Source organism: Melanostigma gelatinosum (genome assembly GCF_949748355.1).
Source record: "Melanostigma gelatinosum genome assembly, chromosome: 14".
In the NCBI taxonomy this organism is placed as follows: domain Eukaryota; kingdom Metazoa; phylum Chordata; class Actinopteri; order Perciformes; family Zoarcidae; genus Melanostigma; species Melanostigma gelatinosum.
In genome coordinates this window covers 21,466,678-21,487,288 of record NC_136647.1, presented here as the reverse complement: position 1 = coordinate 21,487,288, position 20,611 = coordinate 21,466,678, and the positions used below count along the sequence as shown (strand labels likewise).

The 20,611-nt window shown below is 45.8% G+C and overlaps 1 protein-coding gene across 3 annotated transcripts; it reads right to left on the bottom strand.

Moving 5' to 3' along the window:
- Positions 1 to 960: 960 nt before the first annotated feature.
- Positions 961 to 20,216, bottom strand: mark4a (MAP/microtubule affinity-regulating kinase 4a). 3 transcript variants are annotated; one of them, XM_079282937.1, is made up of 18 exons: positions 20,159 to 20,216; positions 17,531 to 17,728; positions 16,739 to 16,792; positions 12,858 to 12,906; positions 12,458 to 12,523; positions 9,897 to 9,967; positions 9,749 to 9,805; positions 9,140 to 9,376; positions 7,579 to 7,698; positions 7,391 to 7,490; positions 7,156 to 7,265; positions 6,561 to 6,747; positions 5,872 to 6,083; positions 4,867 to 4,970; positions 4,291 to 4,569; positions 2,624 to 2,710; positions 1,903 to 1,947; positions 961 to 1,791 (listed from the first exon to the last, which is right to left on the bottom strand). In XM_079282937.1, the coding sequence occupies exons 1-18, from the start codon at positions 20,210 to 20,212 to the stop codon at positions 1,455 to 1,457; spliced, it is 2,367 nt and encodes a 788-aa protein (XP_079139063.1). In that variant the 5' UTR covers positions 20,213 to 20,216; the 3' UTR covers positions 961 to 1,454. The 3 variants fall into 3 exon arrangements, with proteins under 3 accessions (XP_079139063.1, XP_079139062.1, XP_079139064.1); XM_079282936.1 differs by having other exon boundaries at positions 1,899 to 1,947; positions 2,628 to 2,710; XM_079282938.1 differs by lacking the exon at positions 2,624 to 2,710.
- Positions 20,217 to 20,611: the final 395 nt, after the last annotated feature.

Below are 20,611 nucleotides of genomic sequence, written 5' to 3'. Positions count from 1 at the left end.
TCGGCCTGATCCGCTTTTGGTGCTTCCCATCAATGCACTGAGATGATGGCACATGGCACAGAAGAGAACCCAGAGAATTGCATTGCACTGGAGATGAAACCAGAGCACCACTGTTACTTTGCAGCGGGACGACTGCGAGATTTCAAGGGGCAAGGTTTGCGTTTGTCGCTCTCACGCCACCTGACCAGACAGCTGAGGGAGTATAGGTGGAAAGGTTTTCTCAAGTGTGTGTCTCTGCTTGTCGCGTTTTCAGTACGAGGGTTTGTTTTAAGAAAGGTAAAGGGATGAAACGGGGTGGGACGTTGGGGAAATCAAAATGCTTTGAAACAAGTTTTACTGACAATGACCAGCGCTGACGAACGATGAATCCAGCCAACCAGAGAGCAGCATGTGTGCATGTGGTCTTTCCAGGCCTCTCTATTCATTCCTTTGTAGAGGCAGCCATAGAAAAAGTGTTTCTTGACAACAATGGTATGAGAGTTATATAACTCTATAATATTATACCAAATCAGGTGTGTTGATTGGTGCATGGCGTTACTGCACCAACATTTTTTTCTTCATCCTGTATGCATAAAAGTTGTGCAAACAACGTGGGGATTGTTTCTCAATAAACATCACCTACATGTTTTAAAGTCCCATGCAGAGAAAACGAATGTGATTGAGAGGCGACAACTCCGTCGGATCAAGAAGCGGAAGATGTCACTGGCTTTTTGTATTCCAGGTCGGCCTCTGATTGGCTGTTTCAAAGGCCTGTCAACTCCGCTCCCACTGACCTTAATCCAGTGCGGTCGTCACTGCTGCATGTACATGGACCAAAGCAGCGCAAAACTCTGTGGCTGCCGGTCTGACCACTGAGTCGGACCATATCCACGTATGTGCATGTTATTGTCCCCAGGTGACAGAAAGTCAGCAGATAATCATCGGTTGGGGGGGGGGTGGGTATAGTGTACGTAAAAGGTGACATATAAAAAGAACAATCAAAAAAAAAAGGACTGGCTGATTAATGACGTCCGGTACACAAGAGATGATGTTTTTCTGTAGTGGTGAAAGTGACAGTGGGTAAAAACAATGATCAGAGCAATAAATAACAAAATAAAGAGTCATTATGGCTAGAGTAGCGATACAAAATATTCAACTAGATTCCGTCTGATCCAGGTCCAGTGGGTGCAGATGCTCACTGAAGAAGTTGGCTGAGCTGGGTGGGGTGATTGGGTGGATGGCGTGCCTCAGTCTGTATAACTTTACGGGTCAGGTGTGCGCGTATGTGTGTGCGAGTGTGTGTGTGTTTGGGGGGGTAGTCATGAAAGAGACAGAAGGAGTAGTCTTTTCTCTCGGGTCCAGCCCCTCGCCCCTTCTCTGCTATTTTTTCCCCACCAACACCTCCCTTTTGCGCACACACATCCAACACTCGCTCACACAACAACAAGCACTCATACGCAAACACGTCCCTCTGTTCAAAGTTCAAGGTCCTTAGAGATTTGTGTGGCAATGTCTCGAAAAGCTAGCGGCGTCCCCCAGAGTCGCGTGTAGCGCACCCCGTTAGAAGTCTCGGAGGTGCCCGCGGAAAGGTGGCACACCTCGGCCTCGAAAGCCACGCGGCCCCCTGCCGCGCCGTGGGTGCAGGAGAGCAGAAAGGGGCCGGCATGGTGGACCTGGCAGCCACATCCGAGCGCCGCCTCCCGCAGGGCCAGAACCACCTCCGCAGGGTCCCTCCGCCCACCGCCTTTCAGATCCCAGCCACGTCCGACGGCCCGGGGCTCGGACGCTTTTTGATACCAAGGTAGATGGCAACTAGGGAGGCGGGGGGGTCATCAGAAAAATGTTTAGGCATTGAAACGTGCTTGCTTTCTACTAGTCTCATAAAAAACAACATCTATTTTCTAAGTGCTGTCCTGCACTGACCTTGTGACCGCAAATCTCCTGATTCCCTCAGATTCATTTGTGACCCTGTGGGACAAACAGGCAGTGAGAGGTAATCCACCCGAGCACACCGAGCCTTCTGAGCAATCCACAACTCTCAGATGAGATGGCAGGCAGTCGTGGATGTTAGGGCTGTACCATTAAGGCCAAAACGACAATCACGATTATTTTTGATCAATATTGTGATCACGATTTATCATCACGATTATTAAACCTGATCGCGAATTGGATTAATAGTGCAGCCCTACTGGGTACCGTACGGTGAGAGGTTTCCATTTCCTCACAAATTTCAAAGCATGCAGATATGAATGCAGTCATTTGACTCTTCGTCACCTCTGTTCATGGCACTACGCATTCCAATCCATTCTCGCAAACAACAGGTGGAGTAACATGTGATGACTTTCAACCCATCAACCACAAAAACATAAAACACAGTTTCTAAGGGTACACTTACACCCGGGATCATAGAAGACTGTCTGTGCTGACAATGACACTGATAACAACGGGAAGTTAAGGAACAAGAATCAAATGAATCTTCCTTGGATGCAACCATGCTTGGAACCAAGAGTGTGGGACCATGACAGTATGAAGATGGTTAACAGTCATGCAGACAAGCAAGAATTCACAGATAGAGGTGTGAAGAAGTCAGGCAGACGTATGGGGCAGCACAGGCAGACAAGAAAGAAGCCAGAGACATGGGAACTTACTAACTGTTTTTGATCCTTGTGGAAGAGTACAACCCGAGACTGATTTGTTTGAGCCCTGGCGCTTGGACGGGTCAAGGTTGACCCTGATGCCATGACAGTGGGGGGAAAGCACAACGAGATAAAGAGGGAAGAGCAGGGGGTGGGGGTGGGGAATAAGAGAGAATATAATTGAATCACAGGAGAGCAAGTGGTGGAAAAGAAGCGCAGCGCACGAGCCGATTGGCGAGGATAAAGCTGAGGTTTGATAAGATTAGACGTGTGTGATTATGACGACTGGGAGGGAGGGGGGAGCGGAGGATAATCCGGGGCCACAGGAGGGCTTGCCAAAAGGCCGGTGAATACAATGTTCTGATAAGCGTGGATCCATATCCAGGGCTGTGCTCAAGCTGAAAGGAAGAACTTCACAACAACGCTACATCATTTCATAGCGTATGTTTGATATTCTTGGTTTGTGATATATTGTCTTCTGAAGACATATTTTACATTTGAGCAGCTGAAACAGATCCTGATACTTGGTGACATCTTTATCGATACATTTTCTTTGATTCAAAATAAATCTTGGCATTAGAAGTTTTCATGGTGTATTATAAACTGCTTAGGGCGAGTGTTTGGAAGTAGGTCATAATTCTCTTTCTAATATCTATTTTATATTGCTTTGGAAATCTCCTTCAAACAAATGGATTCACTCTAGTTTCTCACCAAACGCTACATTTACATATGAAGACATGATGGCCTTCGCTTTACTCGTATTCCTCATGAATAGGGCTTACATGCACAACCATGGAACTCAATGCAACCTCAGCATGTTAGCTGTTCACTCTATTATTATCGGTAACAGATCACGTTGACTAGCTCTCCTGCTGATTATAACACAGATTTGTTTTTTACAATGCAGCAAATTCAAAGCTGTATCGGAGGCATTTCCACTACTGGTGTCTGAACAATTCTAATGAATTATTCCCCTCTTCATATGACCATACAACAACATTCGGGAGCCAGTAATAGGATAAAAGCTATGTGGAGAGTAGAGCGGTAGGAACTGATGACCACATCAACACATAGGTCACATAGGTCACATAGGTCCCCTCTATAGGTTAAAGGTGTAAAAACATGTACTGCCTGAAATAGTGAAAAGTGAAATTAGTAGCTTGAGTTTAATTCCAGCCATAACATGAATAGTTCAACTTATGACATCTGCAGCTCTGAATAGTTTGACATTTTGGAACATATAGCTCCTTGCAGAGTTACATGAGAAGATCGATATCACTCATGTCTGTACTGTAAATATGAAGCTAGAGCCAACAGACTATTAGCTAAGTTTAGCACAACGACTGGAAACAGGAGGAAACAGCGAGCCCGGCTCTGTCCAAAGTATTAAAAAAAAAAGCCACACCTACCAGCGCTTGAAAATGGTGTGTCTTTATGTATCTCACTTGCTTAATCTGTACAAAAACCAAAGTGTAAAGCATGAAGTAGTGAGCTTTAGAGGTCCTGGTGGGTGCTTTTTGTTTCCTTTAAAGAGGGCCAGGCTAGCTGTTTCCACCTGCTTCCAGTCTTTATGCTAAGCTATGCTAACAGTCTCCTGGCTGTAGCTTCATATCTAATGCTCAGACTCTAAACGTGGGATCAATCCTGTGATACGTGACAAGCGGCATGCATCTACCTGCGAGTGAGTTTGGAGGTCAGCTTGGTGAAGAGGTTGGAGGTTGCCCTGGTGCGGGCGTGGGGCAGGGGGTTGGTGTCATGGTGGGACAAGGTGGGTGAGGTGGGTGGGGCTGAGTAGACCGGGGGCCCGCGGTCCCTCAGCTGTCCCCCGTGAAAGGTGCTGCGGATGGTGGAGCCTCGGGTCAGGCGGCACCGGTCCGAGGAGGAGGTGGCAGCTCCGGAGCCAGAAATGCTGAGCGTGGAGGGAGACGCTTGCGGCATGCGGTGGCCCAATGAGCTGCAGAGTAGAGAAAGGAATGATTGTGTCTTACGCTAGCCCAGGCATTGTCTCTGAACAACAGAACAACTGAGAGTGACAACTGCTACCTTTTTAAGTCAAGAGTTTCAGGCAAAATGACCGGAGCATTAATCTTACACTCTTACCTTTTTAAGTCTATGTATGATTTGATGTTGTTGCTTAACGGGTCCATAATGATGATGTGCTGATATGGCTCCACCAAATAGTTGCCTGCTTGATCTGCTTATTAAAGATCTGTACTGGTAAATATTCAAAGCTCCCACACACAAGTGGTACCTGTTGTCTTTGCCGTTCTGCAGAAGAGAGTGTCGGTCAGCGCCCGAGCGGTCAGTGCAGACATATGTGTTCCTGCGTGTCATGGCGCTTCCAGGGATGTTATTCTACAGAGAGGAGAAAAAGGTAAGCGGCAGGATATTAAGTTGATGTTCAGTGGAGCCAATTCCACTCCACACTGTTACAGTATCACATTCAGTACACACACAAAAGTGACACGAGCAGCAAACTGTTATTTTCTATGTCAAAGTGTGTTTTCTACTTCCATGTATACGCCTCATGTCTATCTATGAGTTAAGCTGCTCTCAGAACATGCAACATAAATAAACGCTGTTTATGAAATGAATCGCTGATAGAACTGGAGCCTTTAACGAGGGGAAAATGTAAGTTTGAATTTCATGATTTTGTTGTGTATTTACAGTAATGCGAGGAAGTCCAAATTAGTGCAAAGGTAGGTCTGAAGCGTCGATGATGGAAAGTGAGTAAATAATTGACAAAAAGGGGCCAGAACAGCACACTGAGCCATGTCGTGTCATTTAAAAATGGAGGTTGTGGATGCAGTGGGAGGAGTGGGAATAAAGCGTCAGTGATAAAAAAAATGAGAAAGCCTGAACACAAAAATCTAAAAGCTCTCTTGGATATTTGTAATGACTTTTGAGACGCTCCCTAACTCCAGCTCTGCAGTTCCCCTTCTTCAGTGCAGCCTTAAACATCAGATTACAGCTGTGTCACATCAGTCAAGCTTTATCCCGCACTCCACAATTCATCTCGTGAAAACCTCTGAACATCATGTCTTTTTTGTTTACATTTTGGCAAATTGCTGCTTTGGCAACAGCTCCTGTTCACACTGTACTGATAACGATCCCCTGGATTATTTCTGTACAAAAGAAAAAGTCTTAATGTGACGACTATGGGCCTAGATCGGAAATTAGAAGCGTTGCCTTTTTTTATGATTTCTAGATCATACATTTTTCTTCTCTCTGCTTCTTGAGGACATCTGTCACTTACTGTGGTGGCCGTCATGTCTTTGCGGCGGTCTGGGATCTCAGACTTGTTGGGGTTGTTGGCACTGCTGACCATTGGGCTGGAGGGAGGGAGGCTGTGGCTCCCCATCACGCTGCAGCTGGTCTTACGTGAAGGCATTCGTCCCTCCCGCAGCTCACGCTCGCCCGTGCTAGTGGGGCTCCGTTTGGGGTGCATGACGGGCATGGAGGGTCCGCCTTTGTTGTGGAGGACAGCAGAGCACAGACACACAGATACTCGTATAAGGAATATTCTGCAAATACACTCTAGTGGGTATGTACCCTCCATACAACCAGTCAAAGCCCTGCACTCTTAGAAAAAGGGTTCCAAACGGGTTCTCGGAAGCAGCTCCTGGCTGGGTTCTAGATGAAACCCTTAGAATATAAAAGGGTTCTCATTAGCAACCCCTGGGTGGGTTGGAGATGAAACCATTGTAATATAAAAGGGTTCGCTGTCGCACCTCCTGAGAGGGATCTAGATGAAACCTTTGGAATATGAAATATGAGGGTGGAAAGGCTCTGGATAGAGCCTCCAGAGAGTGTTCTTGGCGGAACCGTTACACCATAGAAGGGTTTTCCGAAGAACCTCTCATAGGGGTTTCTGGGTAGAACCCTCTGAATGGGTTGCAGGTGGAACCTTTATAAAAGGTTAGAGAAGTTAGAGAAGAGACTCACAGAAGTCGCTGTGTCGTCGCTGCCTGTGGTAGGTGGAGGCACTGCGCTGGGTCTTGCTATGCGAGGAGGAGGTGGATGATGAAGAGGAGCCGGTGGCTGAGGAGTGCTTGTTGGTCCCATTGGTGATGGGACTGGGTCGTACCCTTGCCAGGGACAGGCTACTAGCTGTCCGAGCCTCACTGCCCTCCTATAACGGCACAGTGATATTCATGTTTGAGAACAGATATTTCCCTTTTCCCCTTCCATGCTTTATTTACAAAATGTTCTTATAAGCAGCTAACACAGTAGAACAAAGCTGACAACATGGAAAGAAAGAGTGGAGATACATTCCAGATATTGTGGTTTATATTATTGAAGCAAGCTTTTGTATGGCCGTTTGTTTTCAGATGACATTTAACACATGCATTTAAAAAGTTGAAAAATATGTCAATCTTTGCCAAGTAAGGAATTCAAAGTATTGTACTATTCTATGTACAACTGGTGATGAAGGAAAATGTCAACCTGGTATTTCATTCATTGTCAATTGCTCTGGTTAGCATGTCAGCCAAATACTTTATATGCAAAAATAAATATTGGGTAGATCTAAATCACTCACATCGCCTTTACGGCCCAGTAGTAAGTAGGTGGCGGTGACTTCATTGTATTTCTGATTGAGCAGAGCGTCCTTGATTTCCTCTGAAGTGAAGCCCATCCCCACCATTACCTCTGAGGAACACAAAACATCACATAAGGCAAGAGAAGAGACGGTTATAGAAAACATCGTGCATCTGGACTACATCGACCAGGTTTCTTATGGTCTCTTAGCAGTAACAGCGGTCCAGCTGACTCACCTATGCGAGCCGGATCGCTGAAGTCTTCTACAGGTTCTATGTGGGGCTTCAGGTCATCAGTCTCGTAACCTGAATTTATCCACTTGTCCTTCATGACTTGCTGTAGAAACGGAGACACAGAAAAGCTTCAGTTGCGTTTGGATTTCCCGCAACGCTAATTTGTGCCTCATGTGCTTGTGTGTACTCACGTCGAGGGTGCAGCGTTTGGTGGGGTTGAGCACCAGGAAGCGGCGAAGGATCCCCTCACAGTCTGTGGACATGTAGAAGGGCACGCGGTACTTTCCTCTCAGCACGCGCTCCCTCAGCTCCTATTGGCCAGATCCATCACATGTTAGACATACAGCTCTTCAAATTCCAGCTCTGCAACCAGACCAGGCGGCAACCTCCATTTCTGAAGCCGTTGTGGAAGTGTCTTAATTTTGCATTCTCTCTACTGGCCAGCAGGGGGCGACTCCTCTGGTTGTATAGAAGTCTATGAGAGAATGACTCTACTTCTCTCTTGATTTATTCCCTCAGTAAACATTGTAAACATGAGTTTATGGTCTCAATCTCTAGTTTCAAATCTTCTTCAATACAGCATGATGTTCATTGAGTACATTATGGTCCATTTAGAGTCACACAGACCATAAAGCAGGGGATGCTTTAGGGCGGGCTTACTGTGATTGACAGGTCACGGCCCCTACCAGAGCCGTATACAACGTCTCTACGTCACTCCTCCACTTTCCAAATATGGTAACCTCCATTCATTGGTTGCGAAAAACAACAACATGGCAACGGCCGTAATCCAAGATGGCGACGAACTCAAGGTTTCAAAAGGTCAATCCACAAACCAATGGGTGATGTCACGATGACGATGTCCACTACTTATCTACAGTCTATGAACCAGATGCACATATGCGGGTTTTTTTACACAAATATGGTAAGAAGAGTACTTTTGTATTGGGCATTATGAGCGTGACAGCATGATGCATCACAACACATTCTGCACTCGGATGAGGAAATTCTGACTCCCCCACTCATAACCACCACTTTGGTTTATGTTGAACTTTTAAATTACAACATATCTAAAACAGTTTATCTGATAAGACCAGTTAGATGTGTGTGTTGCATGAAAGTCCCCAAGTCCCTCACTGCAGCCAGTACTGTACGCTGGGATGCGGTCGGATATGAGACGGGTAAAACACACATTTGTCTCCATCCTCTGGTCTCGAGCTCTAGGGGGCCGCTCATTGCCATCTGCTGGATTTTGGATGGAAATACTATATTTTTTTAGGTGTTGTTATTTAGCAGCGGGTTCTATTACAGTCAATAACATGACAGAAGATGAAGACAGAGAATACTGCGACCAATAAGTTGACTAAGAGGGGGCAGCCCTAACTCACACACACACACACACACACACACACACACACACAACCTAACGCATCATCTCCCCACAGTCTTACATCTTGCGGAGATCATAACATTGAAAGCAAACCAAACCACTCAGCCCTAAATGATGATAAAAATACACACTTCAAACTACATGGGTTTTATACAGCCCAATAAAATGGTTCCACAGTGTGAAAATAGCAAATATTCATATATAGAGAAGAAACAGACATCTAGTCATCTTGACTAAATCAGGTGGCTGTCGGAAACATTTCAATACATGTGCCGCCATTACTGTTACTGTCACCCCCCTGAGGGAAACTCAAGGCCCCAGATGTAACCAGACACACAGACAGTCCCTCTCTCCCATCCACTCGCCTTCAGGTTCTGCCCATCAAAGGGCAGCGAGCCGCTGACCAGCGTGTAGAGGATGACTCCGAGACTCCAGACGTCCACCTCGGGCCCGTCATACTTCTTGCCCTGGAAAAGCTCGGGGGCGGCGTAGGGCGGCGAGCCGCAGAACGTGTCCAGCTTGTTGCCCAGCGTGAACTCGTTGCTGAAGCCAAAGTCGGCGATCTTGATGTTGGCGTCGGCGTCCAGCAGAAGGTTCTCCGCCTGAGTCGCACATATATTGATGTAGAAGAGGAGGGGGGGGGGGAAAGGACAGCAAATGAGAGACTGATGGGGGGTGGAGCTTGTGTGTTGTCCAACAACATGGTTACTGTACATGACTCACGCTGTGTCTATGTCACTGTGTATGTTTAGGGCTGTAATAGTCTAGAACAGGCCCTGGCTACCTCCTACCCTTCCCAGCTTCTCTATTCACCAGCGCCTCACCGTGCGATTAAGATGGCAAAGGGCCCTTTTCACAGACACAGTTTAAAACTAGTCCCAGATTATAATTTTCTGTTCAGTGTAATCTGTCAGTGGAAGAAATGCCCCAGCTCTCTGAAAAGCAGCCCCCAAAACCTCTCCAGAGCCTCTCACCTTCAAATCTCTGTGGACAATGTTCTTCGTGTGGCAGTAGTGGACAGCGGAGACAATCTGTGAACGTGAGACGGACAAAACTGAAGTGCTGACGACTGGATGTGAGGGTCGGTACAATGCGGGCATCCAAGAGGCAACATATTCATACCTGTCGAAATTTGGCTCTGGCTTCAACCTCCTTCATTCTCCCATGAGACACGAGGTAGTCGAACACTTCACCTGTGAGCAACAGAGACAGATCAGTCAGCTGATGAAGCCAGAAGCATTATAGCTATTTGATTACATATTGCTGGTGCACGCAATCAATTCCAATGAATTCAGTTATTAATATTCATAAGGTGTAAGTGCTGTCAAGGTGTCGACTTTATTGTCTGCAAGGGGAAATGTGTCCTGTAGCCACGGGAAAACAGAGAATGACAGAGAATTAGAAAAAGAGTTTGACATTTTGGGAAATATGCTTATTCGCTTACAGAAGATCACAAACAATAGAACACACCCTTGCTTACCCAATACACTCAGGGGATAATATGGCTAACGTCTAATATAGCTAATATTAGCTAATGGTGCCATCCTGCTACGTTGATTTGAATGGGAATGTCCGTCCTACTGCTGTTCTATTTCTATGGTGTATGCACTGCTGTTCAACAGACATACAGTGGATCATTTTTCAGCTGATACCAATTTAGCATTGGCGTTACATTTAGATAGATTCACATTTTTTACATTGCTGCCACATAAGCTTTCGCTGATGACAGGAAATATTAGATAGAAACACAACTTCTCAATGACTGACGAGCTTTTCTGAATGACAAAGAAAGAGACGAATGCGTGGCTTAGAGACTAGGGAGATGACTAAGGTGGGGTTGATATTTATATTTCACTTCATAAACTAAGATGATCGCCTCGTGGCTGTATGCTGCAGCAAACCAATCATGTTGCAGTTCACATCCATGTCTGTCCAAACTGTCATTAGTTCATCATCTGATCCTATTCCACTAAAAATACAATTTTATATTCCCTAATCATTGTAATTGTGTGTTTTTATGCAAATCACCACAATAGATGATTTTAACAAAGTAAAGGAAACTAGATGATGATAATAAATATTTGAGTTCATTGGTTATAGGCCTATTAGAAATGGACTGAAGGGAGATGACCGAGTGAAAACTATATCTTAAGATAAAACAGATGTTGACAAACTGCATAATTTGCAAATGAAAAAAGATAATAAATCGCAATATATCCCAATGTCAGCATATAGCAATATCACAATAATATCGTATCGTGACCTATGTATCGTGATAATATCTTATTGTGAGCCTTCTGCTGATTCCCACCCCTAAATACAATGATGAAAGGCCCTTTCCTCATGTCCCTTTCAAAACATAGAACAACTTATCCCACTCCTTTTCTGACCCCCCCCCCCCCCCCACCATCATTTCTGTAGAGTCTCTTAGATGTTGTTTAGTTACCTCTGTGTTCGAGTGGCTGCGAGATGATTTGGATTAACAGAGTGAACTGTTGTTGGATGTCATATTATTCATATTTGAAAATACTCTTCAGTCACCACTGCAACTCCCTGATACATGCTTATGGTCTTGTTGATCCTCAAGCTAAAGCACTTTGGGCTTTGACAGAAAGCCACATTTGAAACAGAGTCTGTGACATTCTCCAAGGTCACAGTAAGCAAACGATACGGGTCGGGCCAGAACACAGAACAACAGGATTGCTGACCGACACAAATAGAAGCATAAAAGAGACTAAATGAAGCCAGAAGGGGGAAAAAAGGAGAGCAACATTCGATACGATGTGCTTCCATCACTCCTGAAACTGTGTCTAAAGTCAGTTCAAACAGCTTGGAGGAGGCTCAGTTATTTATGTTGTGGTTCCATACTCTATTAAGGTTGGCTGTTGAACCGTACAACACCTATTAGGTGGTAGTCAACAGGCATCTGATGGTGACTACATGATCCCACTATGTCAGAGTGCTGGAGCATCACGGGTTTGGATGAGTAAACTAGTGATCTGGTGAATGCATAGATGCATATCGCTCAAAAAACGAATTCACCACTCCATTGTTGTTTAAAAGAGTGGGAAAAGACACTCAACAATGGTGAAATAATTTCACGTGATTTTGTCTTGTTTGAATACAAACGATATTAACACGACTGAAACAGTATTTATCATTATTAACAGTACCAGCTCTCATATTTTTCAATTCCCCTCAACTGCAGAGGGAACAAAGCTGTGTATCTGAAAGAAATACTGCCACATGTTTGACAAGCACGCTCCCTCTTAACTTGACTGTGAATGTAAGGCTACAGCCAGCAGACCGTTAGCTTAGCATAAAGCCTGCTCTAGCGTTACATTATATCTTGCAAACGGACATCATCCTTCTCATCGAACTCTCAACAAAAAGGCAAATAGGCGTATCTCCCAAAATGTCAAACTATTCCTGGAAATTGTATTTGAGATATGGAAGAAAAAAAAAAAAACTCCAATGTACCCGTGTTGTTACAATTCTGCCCGTTCGCCGTTGCGTTTCACCATTCATCCAAATGGAAGAAGTAAAGTGTAAAATGATCCAATCATGATCACACACACATTCCCTGTTGGAAGCATGGACAAGCCGTGGTTCCACCAAAGCTGTGACTTTCTGCATCATTTGCACACATAGTATTCCCCGGACATGACGGCGGATGTACCCACCTCCACTGGCGTATTCCATGATTAGGTAAAGGGTCTTATCAGTCTCAATCACCTCGAACAGCTGCACTGTGACCCAAAACAGAAGCAGATTAAAATCAAACAGATATCAACAAACCTGCTGCCATCATAAATAAACAGCGTCTCAACACCAATGACCTCACCATAATGCTGTGGGTTTGTTTTTATTTATCCATATGGCATTTCAGCTTTACGCAATCCAACCTGGTGACCTCCATATGAGGCGTGAGATGACGCTCGCTACGGTTCGGTCAACGAACGCTCTGAAGCTTAATCAAAGCATTACGCTTCTGTCTGGGCACACACACACACACACACACATGCGCACAGGGACCCAGCACTCAGACACACAAACACATTGAGATGCATGTATGCGCCTTACCTATGTTCGGGTGATTTAAGCCTTTCATTATTCGTACCTCCCGAAAGAGCTGGGAAGACAAAAAACAGAATTTGAATGCCTTGATGATATTAGACACAGGTCGACCTTGTGTTGCAGACGCTGCATTTGAGTGTTCTCCACGTTGCGGTGAATCTGGGCTTTAGAGTGCAGCAACGAGGGACAAGAAATGCATTGGCATTGTAGAGAACCGTGTATGTTCTTTGCCTTTCCTGGCTGGATACCCATGTCTTTAGGTCCCAGGTCAGGCTGACAAGTAAGAATGAGTCGGCATTTTTTTTTTTTTTTCTCATTTTAAGAGGGCGTCGTTCATTTCAACAGCTGAAAAACGTTTATGATGATCCTTATTTTTGTTCTTCTTGTAAACATACAATTTTAAATCTCTCATCTTCTGGAGCATCACCAAAATGTTAGCAAATGGTTGAGGCCAAAAACCAATCCATCCACTGACTTCCCTGAAATAAGTTAAGATTCAGTAAAAACCTCCGTGTCAGAGGTGCAGAGACACACCTGGACGGAGTGAGCTGACACTAATGTCTTGTGAATCCTGCGAGTCAATTCCCTTTATTATCAATGAACAGCCAGGTCACCCAGGTGAATAGGGTCACAATGTAACCAATAGACAGCATTGATCACTTAAATTAAGACAATTCAATTGTAGGACAACTTTTCTGAAATGTTATGTATATAATGGTAACTTTTGGTGAATTTAGGAGAAATCTACAGACGCAAATAGACGAAGTAGTAAAATAAAACACCTAAATGTGTATTTAGAATGTTTTCTCTCCACTAGTCTTAGATGACACGTGATATGGAAGATAAATAGCCCAAAATCTCTAAATTGACCAGTATGAAAAACAATGTTTTTGCCTTAAATTGTTTCGAAATTTCATTTTGTTTTCTGACTGCATAATTCAGAGTTGGGTCTGAAGACTACACGTTTGAATAAAATCTCTGCTCCAGGCTAAAGGCTCCAGGCTACATGAGCTGCTGCCAGCACACACAATGCCTGGATCTCCTAAACCGTTAGCATTCAAGTTGCATTGTGGGTAACGCAGGGTTTCAACTAGAAAGACGAAGGTGTGTAATCAAAAAAGATGATGTCCTGCAATGTTGCTGAATTGATTCCGATTCTTTTTTTAAACTGTCCATTGTGAGTCTGACAGTATCGTAGAAATGATCACCACAGTGCAGAGCAACTGTTTTAATACACCACTTCAGAGATTAAATGTCCGTTCAAATAAGATGGGCCCTGTGCTGTGGTAGTTTGTCACATAGTCTTTAAAGCACACCAATGTGCTTTCAATTTAGCTGCTGAAATAAAACAAAGACCCCCGAAGAGATCGGGGTAACCAGGACAAGCCATTTATACTTTTTGTCCTAAAAATAACACCATCCCTTGCCACCGAGGGAACAACCAACAAAGCCCCCTCGCTGTTAAAAACAACAACGACAACAACAAATGGCCCACACACAAATGGGATGAATCTGCAGCCAAAAACTTCTACTCTCCATCCGATCGCGTCTCACTGTGGTGTGGTATGTCTCCTCTGGGGGACAGATTTGTACACTTTGTCGGAGAACAGGGGGATCTGATTTGAGCCAGCTCCCGTGGTTTCACATCTATAATGGTACACTCCCTCAACAAAAAGGCCATCGCTGAAAATGAGCGACTCTCCTCCGCCACATCGTCAACTCCACCAACTGGGGTAAAAAACTAAAGTTAAAAGATGGTGCGATAAGCTTTTCTATCCTGTTTTCTCAACCCTCCCCCTCTCCTGTTGTCCCTCCGTCCCCTCCTCCTTCATTCGATTCCTCTCTGGCAGTCTTCTCCTCAAGCGGGGCCTCCAACGTCACTGTTGCCATAGCGACCCAGGTATTAAGACCGGGCTCTTTCCCAGCTTCTCCAGCTGTGTTCAGAGGGAAACTTGGGATACGTCGTGCTGAAGCGTCTCATCATCCAGGCGTCCCATTAATCCCCCCCTCCCCCCAGCTTGCCCGTCACGGCGGGCGCTGAGCCGTCAGATCTGTCAAAACAATAAACAATCCTCTGGCAACATGTTCGACCCCGGTTATCGCTAATGAGCGCAAATAAATAGCAATCCTACGATAAAGCTGACCGAGAAGGACACACGTGCTCCGTGGTATTAAAGGCTGCAGGCTGCAATTAACAACATAGCAGATAAAAACGAATTGTGTTAAAATGTAAGAATTAACGATATATACTGTATATATCATTTCTAACTGACACATGTTTGGTGTCCTCCAGCATCAGAGAGGCCAGTATATAAACCTCCTATAACCTGCTATTTCCTCTTAACAGGTGCTGAGGTTTGATTTTCACTTCCCTCTTCTTTTCTTCCTCCCCCTCTTTTACCCTCCCCTATACAATACATCTCCCTCTGTCCTTCTCCTCTCTACATGATGCTCCAGATTATACTAATATGGGCTCTTTCATGTCTTCGGTGCTGAGGATTTTCTCTAGCCCACGGGTATGTCAAGAAGCCCCGCTATCATCACCGGCCAATAGTAAGAGCAATCTCTCCAATCAGCGGTCGCCTCTCTCTCCTCTCCATTGTCTCTCGCGCAGCCGGTTCCCGGTCCAAAAAAAAAAAAAAAAGCACCAGGCAGGATAACATACAAATTGGGATTACAGTTGCTGCAGAGCATCTAATATTCGAGGCAGGTTTGGTACACGATATAAGCACCAGGAATATGATGAGTCAAAGTGTCAGGATTACAGGAAGCCAGAGATCAAAGGGCCAACGGGTGGTTATGGGAAAAGAGTACTTTTATGCACTAAAGCATGATCATGCTGTAAAAACCCAAGGTCACCGCTATCGTTGGACTGATTGAGGAAAAGATTATTTACAAAAAAAAAGAGAAGTCAAATGAAAAATAATACTAATCAAGAGGGAGTTATCAGGAGATAAGAGAGGGACACACTTGTAGCTAAATGAGGGAGACACTCTGGCCTATGTGCATACATAAGCAGCATTGTGGACAAATATGAGTTGATTGATCGGTTGTCTGCGCTTATATTCCCTCACTGTGCGACACTTCTTCACCTGGCTCTGTGCGATCCAGATTAATGTGGTGGAGAGATAAGCTGGAGATATCCGAGCATGTGATCAGCCAGTGACTGACGGGCCCAGGCCATCCTTCTCCCGAATGTCTGACATTCGCAGACACTGTGTCTGAAGCACGTGTGCGTCAGCGCCACGCTGCGGCTGCTCTTGATGAGTGGCGAAACCAAAGTGTCCACCGGACAGGCTCAACACTCAAAAGTGCTGACCACAGCAGGAGGGGAAAGAAAAGAAAGTCCAGTCCATCAAAAGCCTTCCTTGTGACAAACAGCGAAAGCTTTTCTGAAGACACAACGAAATGGCCACCAAACCCCAAGCATCAAAGACTGGAAGACAAATTATGAACAAACGTATGAGTTCCGAGATGAGCCCCCCCCCATCAGGGCAGTGATTAGCCCAAGAGAGAGACAAGAGATGATCACCGGAGCAGAGGTCTCCCCTCGCTCCCATCCAGTCCCTAGCACCTGCCAAACAGCATCACATCCCACGAGCCCTCTCTCCCGCTCTATCAGCTGCTCTCTTGTTCCTGCCCCCCTCTGAGGAGGGAACAGCTGAGGATCAACCTGAACCTCTCCAAGTCCCCGACAGCGTGTCGCCTATTTTGTTGAATTATATCGATGTGACCGAAAACCCTCCACATTTCTGATGCCTGGCTGCTGCCGATGAGGGCCGATTGTATGAGGTGGTGTAGCGTGTGTGTTCCACTTTTTGTACCTGAGGACGCGATGCACATATTCCTCAATAAACAGGCCATCGTTATAAAGAGGGGGAACTCACCTTTTGTAGGCTGGTTGGGTTCAACTGAGTTTTGTCAATGATTTTTATTGCAACCTGGAAGAGACGTCAAGCAAGATTTTGATGAGGAGAAGTAAACAAACCACCATTACAATTTGCCTCTCCTTATAACAGCCTCCATTCATTCCTACTGATGTCATAAACACATCTGGTACAATACACAGCCCTATCTCAGTGTAACACAAATAACATCTATGAATATGTGCACCACTGTCAATGGAGCCGTCTTTTACAATGGCTAAATTGCACCCAATGGTTTTATGACTGATAAATCATTTACTGAAGCTTTAAGTCTTCAGTAATGTATGATAACCAATTTGGGGTTGCCAGGTTGTAAAAGATTTCCAGTGTTTGTCTTTTCTTTTTCGGTAATAATGCAGTTATAAATTATTAAGAAGAAGTGGTCATAAGGTCCAATCAGTCAAAGCATCCCAAAAGTTGTTCTCAATGGTTTATTACTGATCTATTAAGCTTCATGAAATGGCTTACGAAACATTATGAAGCAATTATTTACAACATATAAACATTTCACAAAATGCACCTTATCATAAAGTGGTACCCATGCGGATTGAAACTATTTGTCTTAAGTCAAACCACGAGCTTGAAACTGAAAAGGTGAGTTTTTTTATGATTCCCTTTCAATACTCGACCAAATCATCAACTGACCGCCGCCTTTCATCACCTCGGATTCATCATCCGTCAACTGCCCATCCATCTCTTCCTCCCTCCCTCCCTCCCTCCCTCCCTCTCTCCCTCCACTGCCCCATGTCTCACCTCCTTGCCCGTCAGGATGTGGCGGGCCAGCTTGACCTTGGCAAAGTTTCCCTTGCCGATGGTCTTGAGCAGGCGGTAGTTGCCAATGTGCGGCTGCTCGTCGGAGCAGGAGGCGATGGAGTTCCTGCACCGGGCGCCCAGCGAGCGGCTGGACTGGCTGGTGGCCTTGTCGGAGCGGCTGGCCCCCAACGACACATGCTGGAAGGAAAAACAAAATAAGGACGGGCGGGGTTAAAAAGAGAGGAGAGAAAGAGTAGTCACTCACTGTGCCAACACCATAACACCTCCATATAGGGCTGGGCAATATGGAGACAATCAAATGTCATTTTATATATATATGACCACGTATCAATATTATTGGGTTTACTCAATGACATTTTGATAAATAACCATCAGTAAAGTGGATATAATGATTAAGTGGGCAAAGGCAAATAATAGAGCAGCTATAACAGTCTGGTAAATTCAGAAAACTACAAAAAAAGACAACACTTCTGCCATCATGACATCCAAAATCTAAGATGTTATCTAGTCACGTATCATGATATCGATATATTGCCCAGCTCTACCTTCCAGGACTGCCTGTACCCATGGAGCACCGGTGGTCTCCAGAAGCTACATGATCTGGGTTAAGTCCCTTTTGTCTCTTCAAGCTGGTTCTGAACTCTGGTCCCCAAAGAATGTGGAGACAACATACTGTTTTTAGGCAGCAGCTAAACAGTTTGAAGGCAAAGGTCCAGGGAACTCAAACTAGAGTATCTGCTGTATTTGTGGGAGTCACTGAGCTGCTACACCAGATGTTTTGTTTCTCCACAAAAAAGGAGCGACGCTGAGCCGAGCAACATGTGAATACATGCCCCTTCCTTTCTGGGTTAACAGCTGTTGTCCCCCACGTGAACACATTGTTTCCATTTTGGGTTTCAGCATCGTCTCCTTTTGAGGTCTGCTACTTGACCTGAAGATGTCTTCATGCAATACGACAGAGCGTAAGGTAATACTTTTCCGCTGCAACCTGAAGTAGCCCTGGAGTGTTCACAGCCCTGTTAGCCGCTGCTGCATGTTACCACCTCGATTCTGGACCACAACGCTTCCGAAGCTTGAGTCACGGACAATGTTCAGAGGGGAAGCCGAGCGGAAGACAAAAGGAGGACAACAACGTGCCTTTACACAAATGAAGCCGGATGCATCGCAGTGTGAAGCAGCTTCTTGTCATGTGACCAGAAAAGATACAGGGGGATAATGATGATGATGATGGGGGAGGAAAACAAAAGCAAGGAGATGGAGAAACCAGGATATAAGTGGAGAGAAGACGGAGACAGACGATAAAAGGGTGGAGAGAGAAGGATGTACAGCAGGAAAGAGGGAGCAGATGCCGGCACTGTGGTCCCTGGCATCACACGTCCATCCCCCCAGCATGTCATCTTGCTCTCAGCTCCACACACACTCACACAAGCACGTAGCCCCACGCCCCACCTTCAGACACTCCCTCCTTCCCTGTTCTCATGCCCCACCTTGAGCCAATTTGGACCCATGTCTCCAAATCTAAAGACGCCAGCAACTCCCAACCGACAGCAAGGGGGCCGGGGTGCATCAGCTCCACCGACTGTACAGCACAGGCTCGCGTCGAAGCCATTGGGCCTCAAACCTGTATTCCCACCCCCACCCCCTGTCCACTCATCTGTCACCGTCGCTTAACTGTGGAAGGGACGACAGCAGGATCCAGATCCATTTTAAGTGGAAGGAAATGGCTCTGCGTTCGTAATCAATCGTGCACTCACACTTAGTGTAAACTCACATGCTGGTGCACATCCAGTTCCACACACACACACACACACACACACCCACACACACACGCACACACACACACACACATCTACTAGACTGTGTCATATTCCGTCTGTCTCACATGAATAAACCCCCTTCGCCTCTGTCTTCATTGGAGGCCACTACTGTGCTCCACTGTACTGAATGTGTGGCGCTGTCTGACACCCACTGGCTCTGGGGTTGGGCGCTTTGTAGGCTGCGCAGCAACGGACTGCACATCATTTTACGCAGTAATCCCCCTTCGCTTCATGCGAGCAAACCCAGATATTCTCCATACATTTATTGTGGCCTTCTGCGCTCACATACCACCCATCCAATTTCTGGGGAATACACGCACGCACACACACACGCGCAGGCAAACACACACACAGCAGCAGCAGCAAGGAGTCTAATGTGACATCACTATCTCTCCACTGCCTTACAATAAGAGGTGACGGCTGGTTTTTCAGGCTTTCTGCGCATATCCGCTGAATGTTATCGCATGCGGATGGACTCATTCCAGGCTTGGCTCGCCATCGGCTCATTCGCTGCGCAGACACTCAAGGTTAGCCATATTTTGTAAACAATGTAAAGAAACAAAGAGCCTGTTCTACTTAAAAGCTCCATCCGATATCACCTCCAGAGTCCTTTCACCCGATGAGGAACATATAGCAGCATCCATGACCCCCCCACCCCCCCACCCTTTCCCCCCGCCTACACTGTGTGAATGAATGCTAAAGGCCACATATATTTCTTTTTTGCAGGGATGCACGGTTTATCCTTTGCATGCACACACACATAGAGGCTATCGGCTTCAATTGCACTTACATGGTCTCCAGTACTCCTGTCGTTCCCAGACGGTAATGCAGACCGAGAGGACATGTTGTTTTACTCTCTCCCTTCCCTGAGTGAGAATCGCGGTGCGTTTGCGTGGATGCTATTCACGGGGCTCCGAACGGACACAATAACATCCGCAGACGCGACCCCGACCGTCCCCAAATCAATCTGCCTCTTCTCCAGCCGGCCGAGCCGCGGTCGAGAGGAGACCTCTGCCTGTCATGGCAGCGACGGATATCTGGAGGAGAGGGGGGGGGGGGGGGGGTGTCCTCTCAAACAAGCTGCATTTTTTTCCACCATGCACTTTGCAAAAAATAAATAAATAAATACATGTCAAAAATTAAAAACACGGCCGATCAGCGATGCAGCAAATGCAATGCAATGCAAATCCCGAGCATCGAATGAAGTGCTTAAAATGCGGTGATGTTTGGCCGGAGCCCAGCG

Excerpts from the sequence above, each read along its gene's own strand:
- mark4a (XM_079282937.1), bottom strand. The coding sequence starts at position 20,212 with ATGTCCTCTCGGTCTGCATTACCGTCTGGGAACGACAGGAGTACTGGA. Across the intron at positions 7,699-9,139 it reads TTGATGGGCAGAACCTGAAG|GAGCTGAGGGAGCGCGTGCT; the intron begins GCGAGTGGATGG and ends TCTGGCCAATAG. Across the intron at positions 1,948-2,623 it reads GGATCAAAAACAGTTAGTAA|GGTCACAAATGAATCTGAGG; the intron begins GTTCCCATGTCT and ends TTTGTCCCACAG.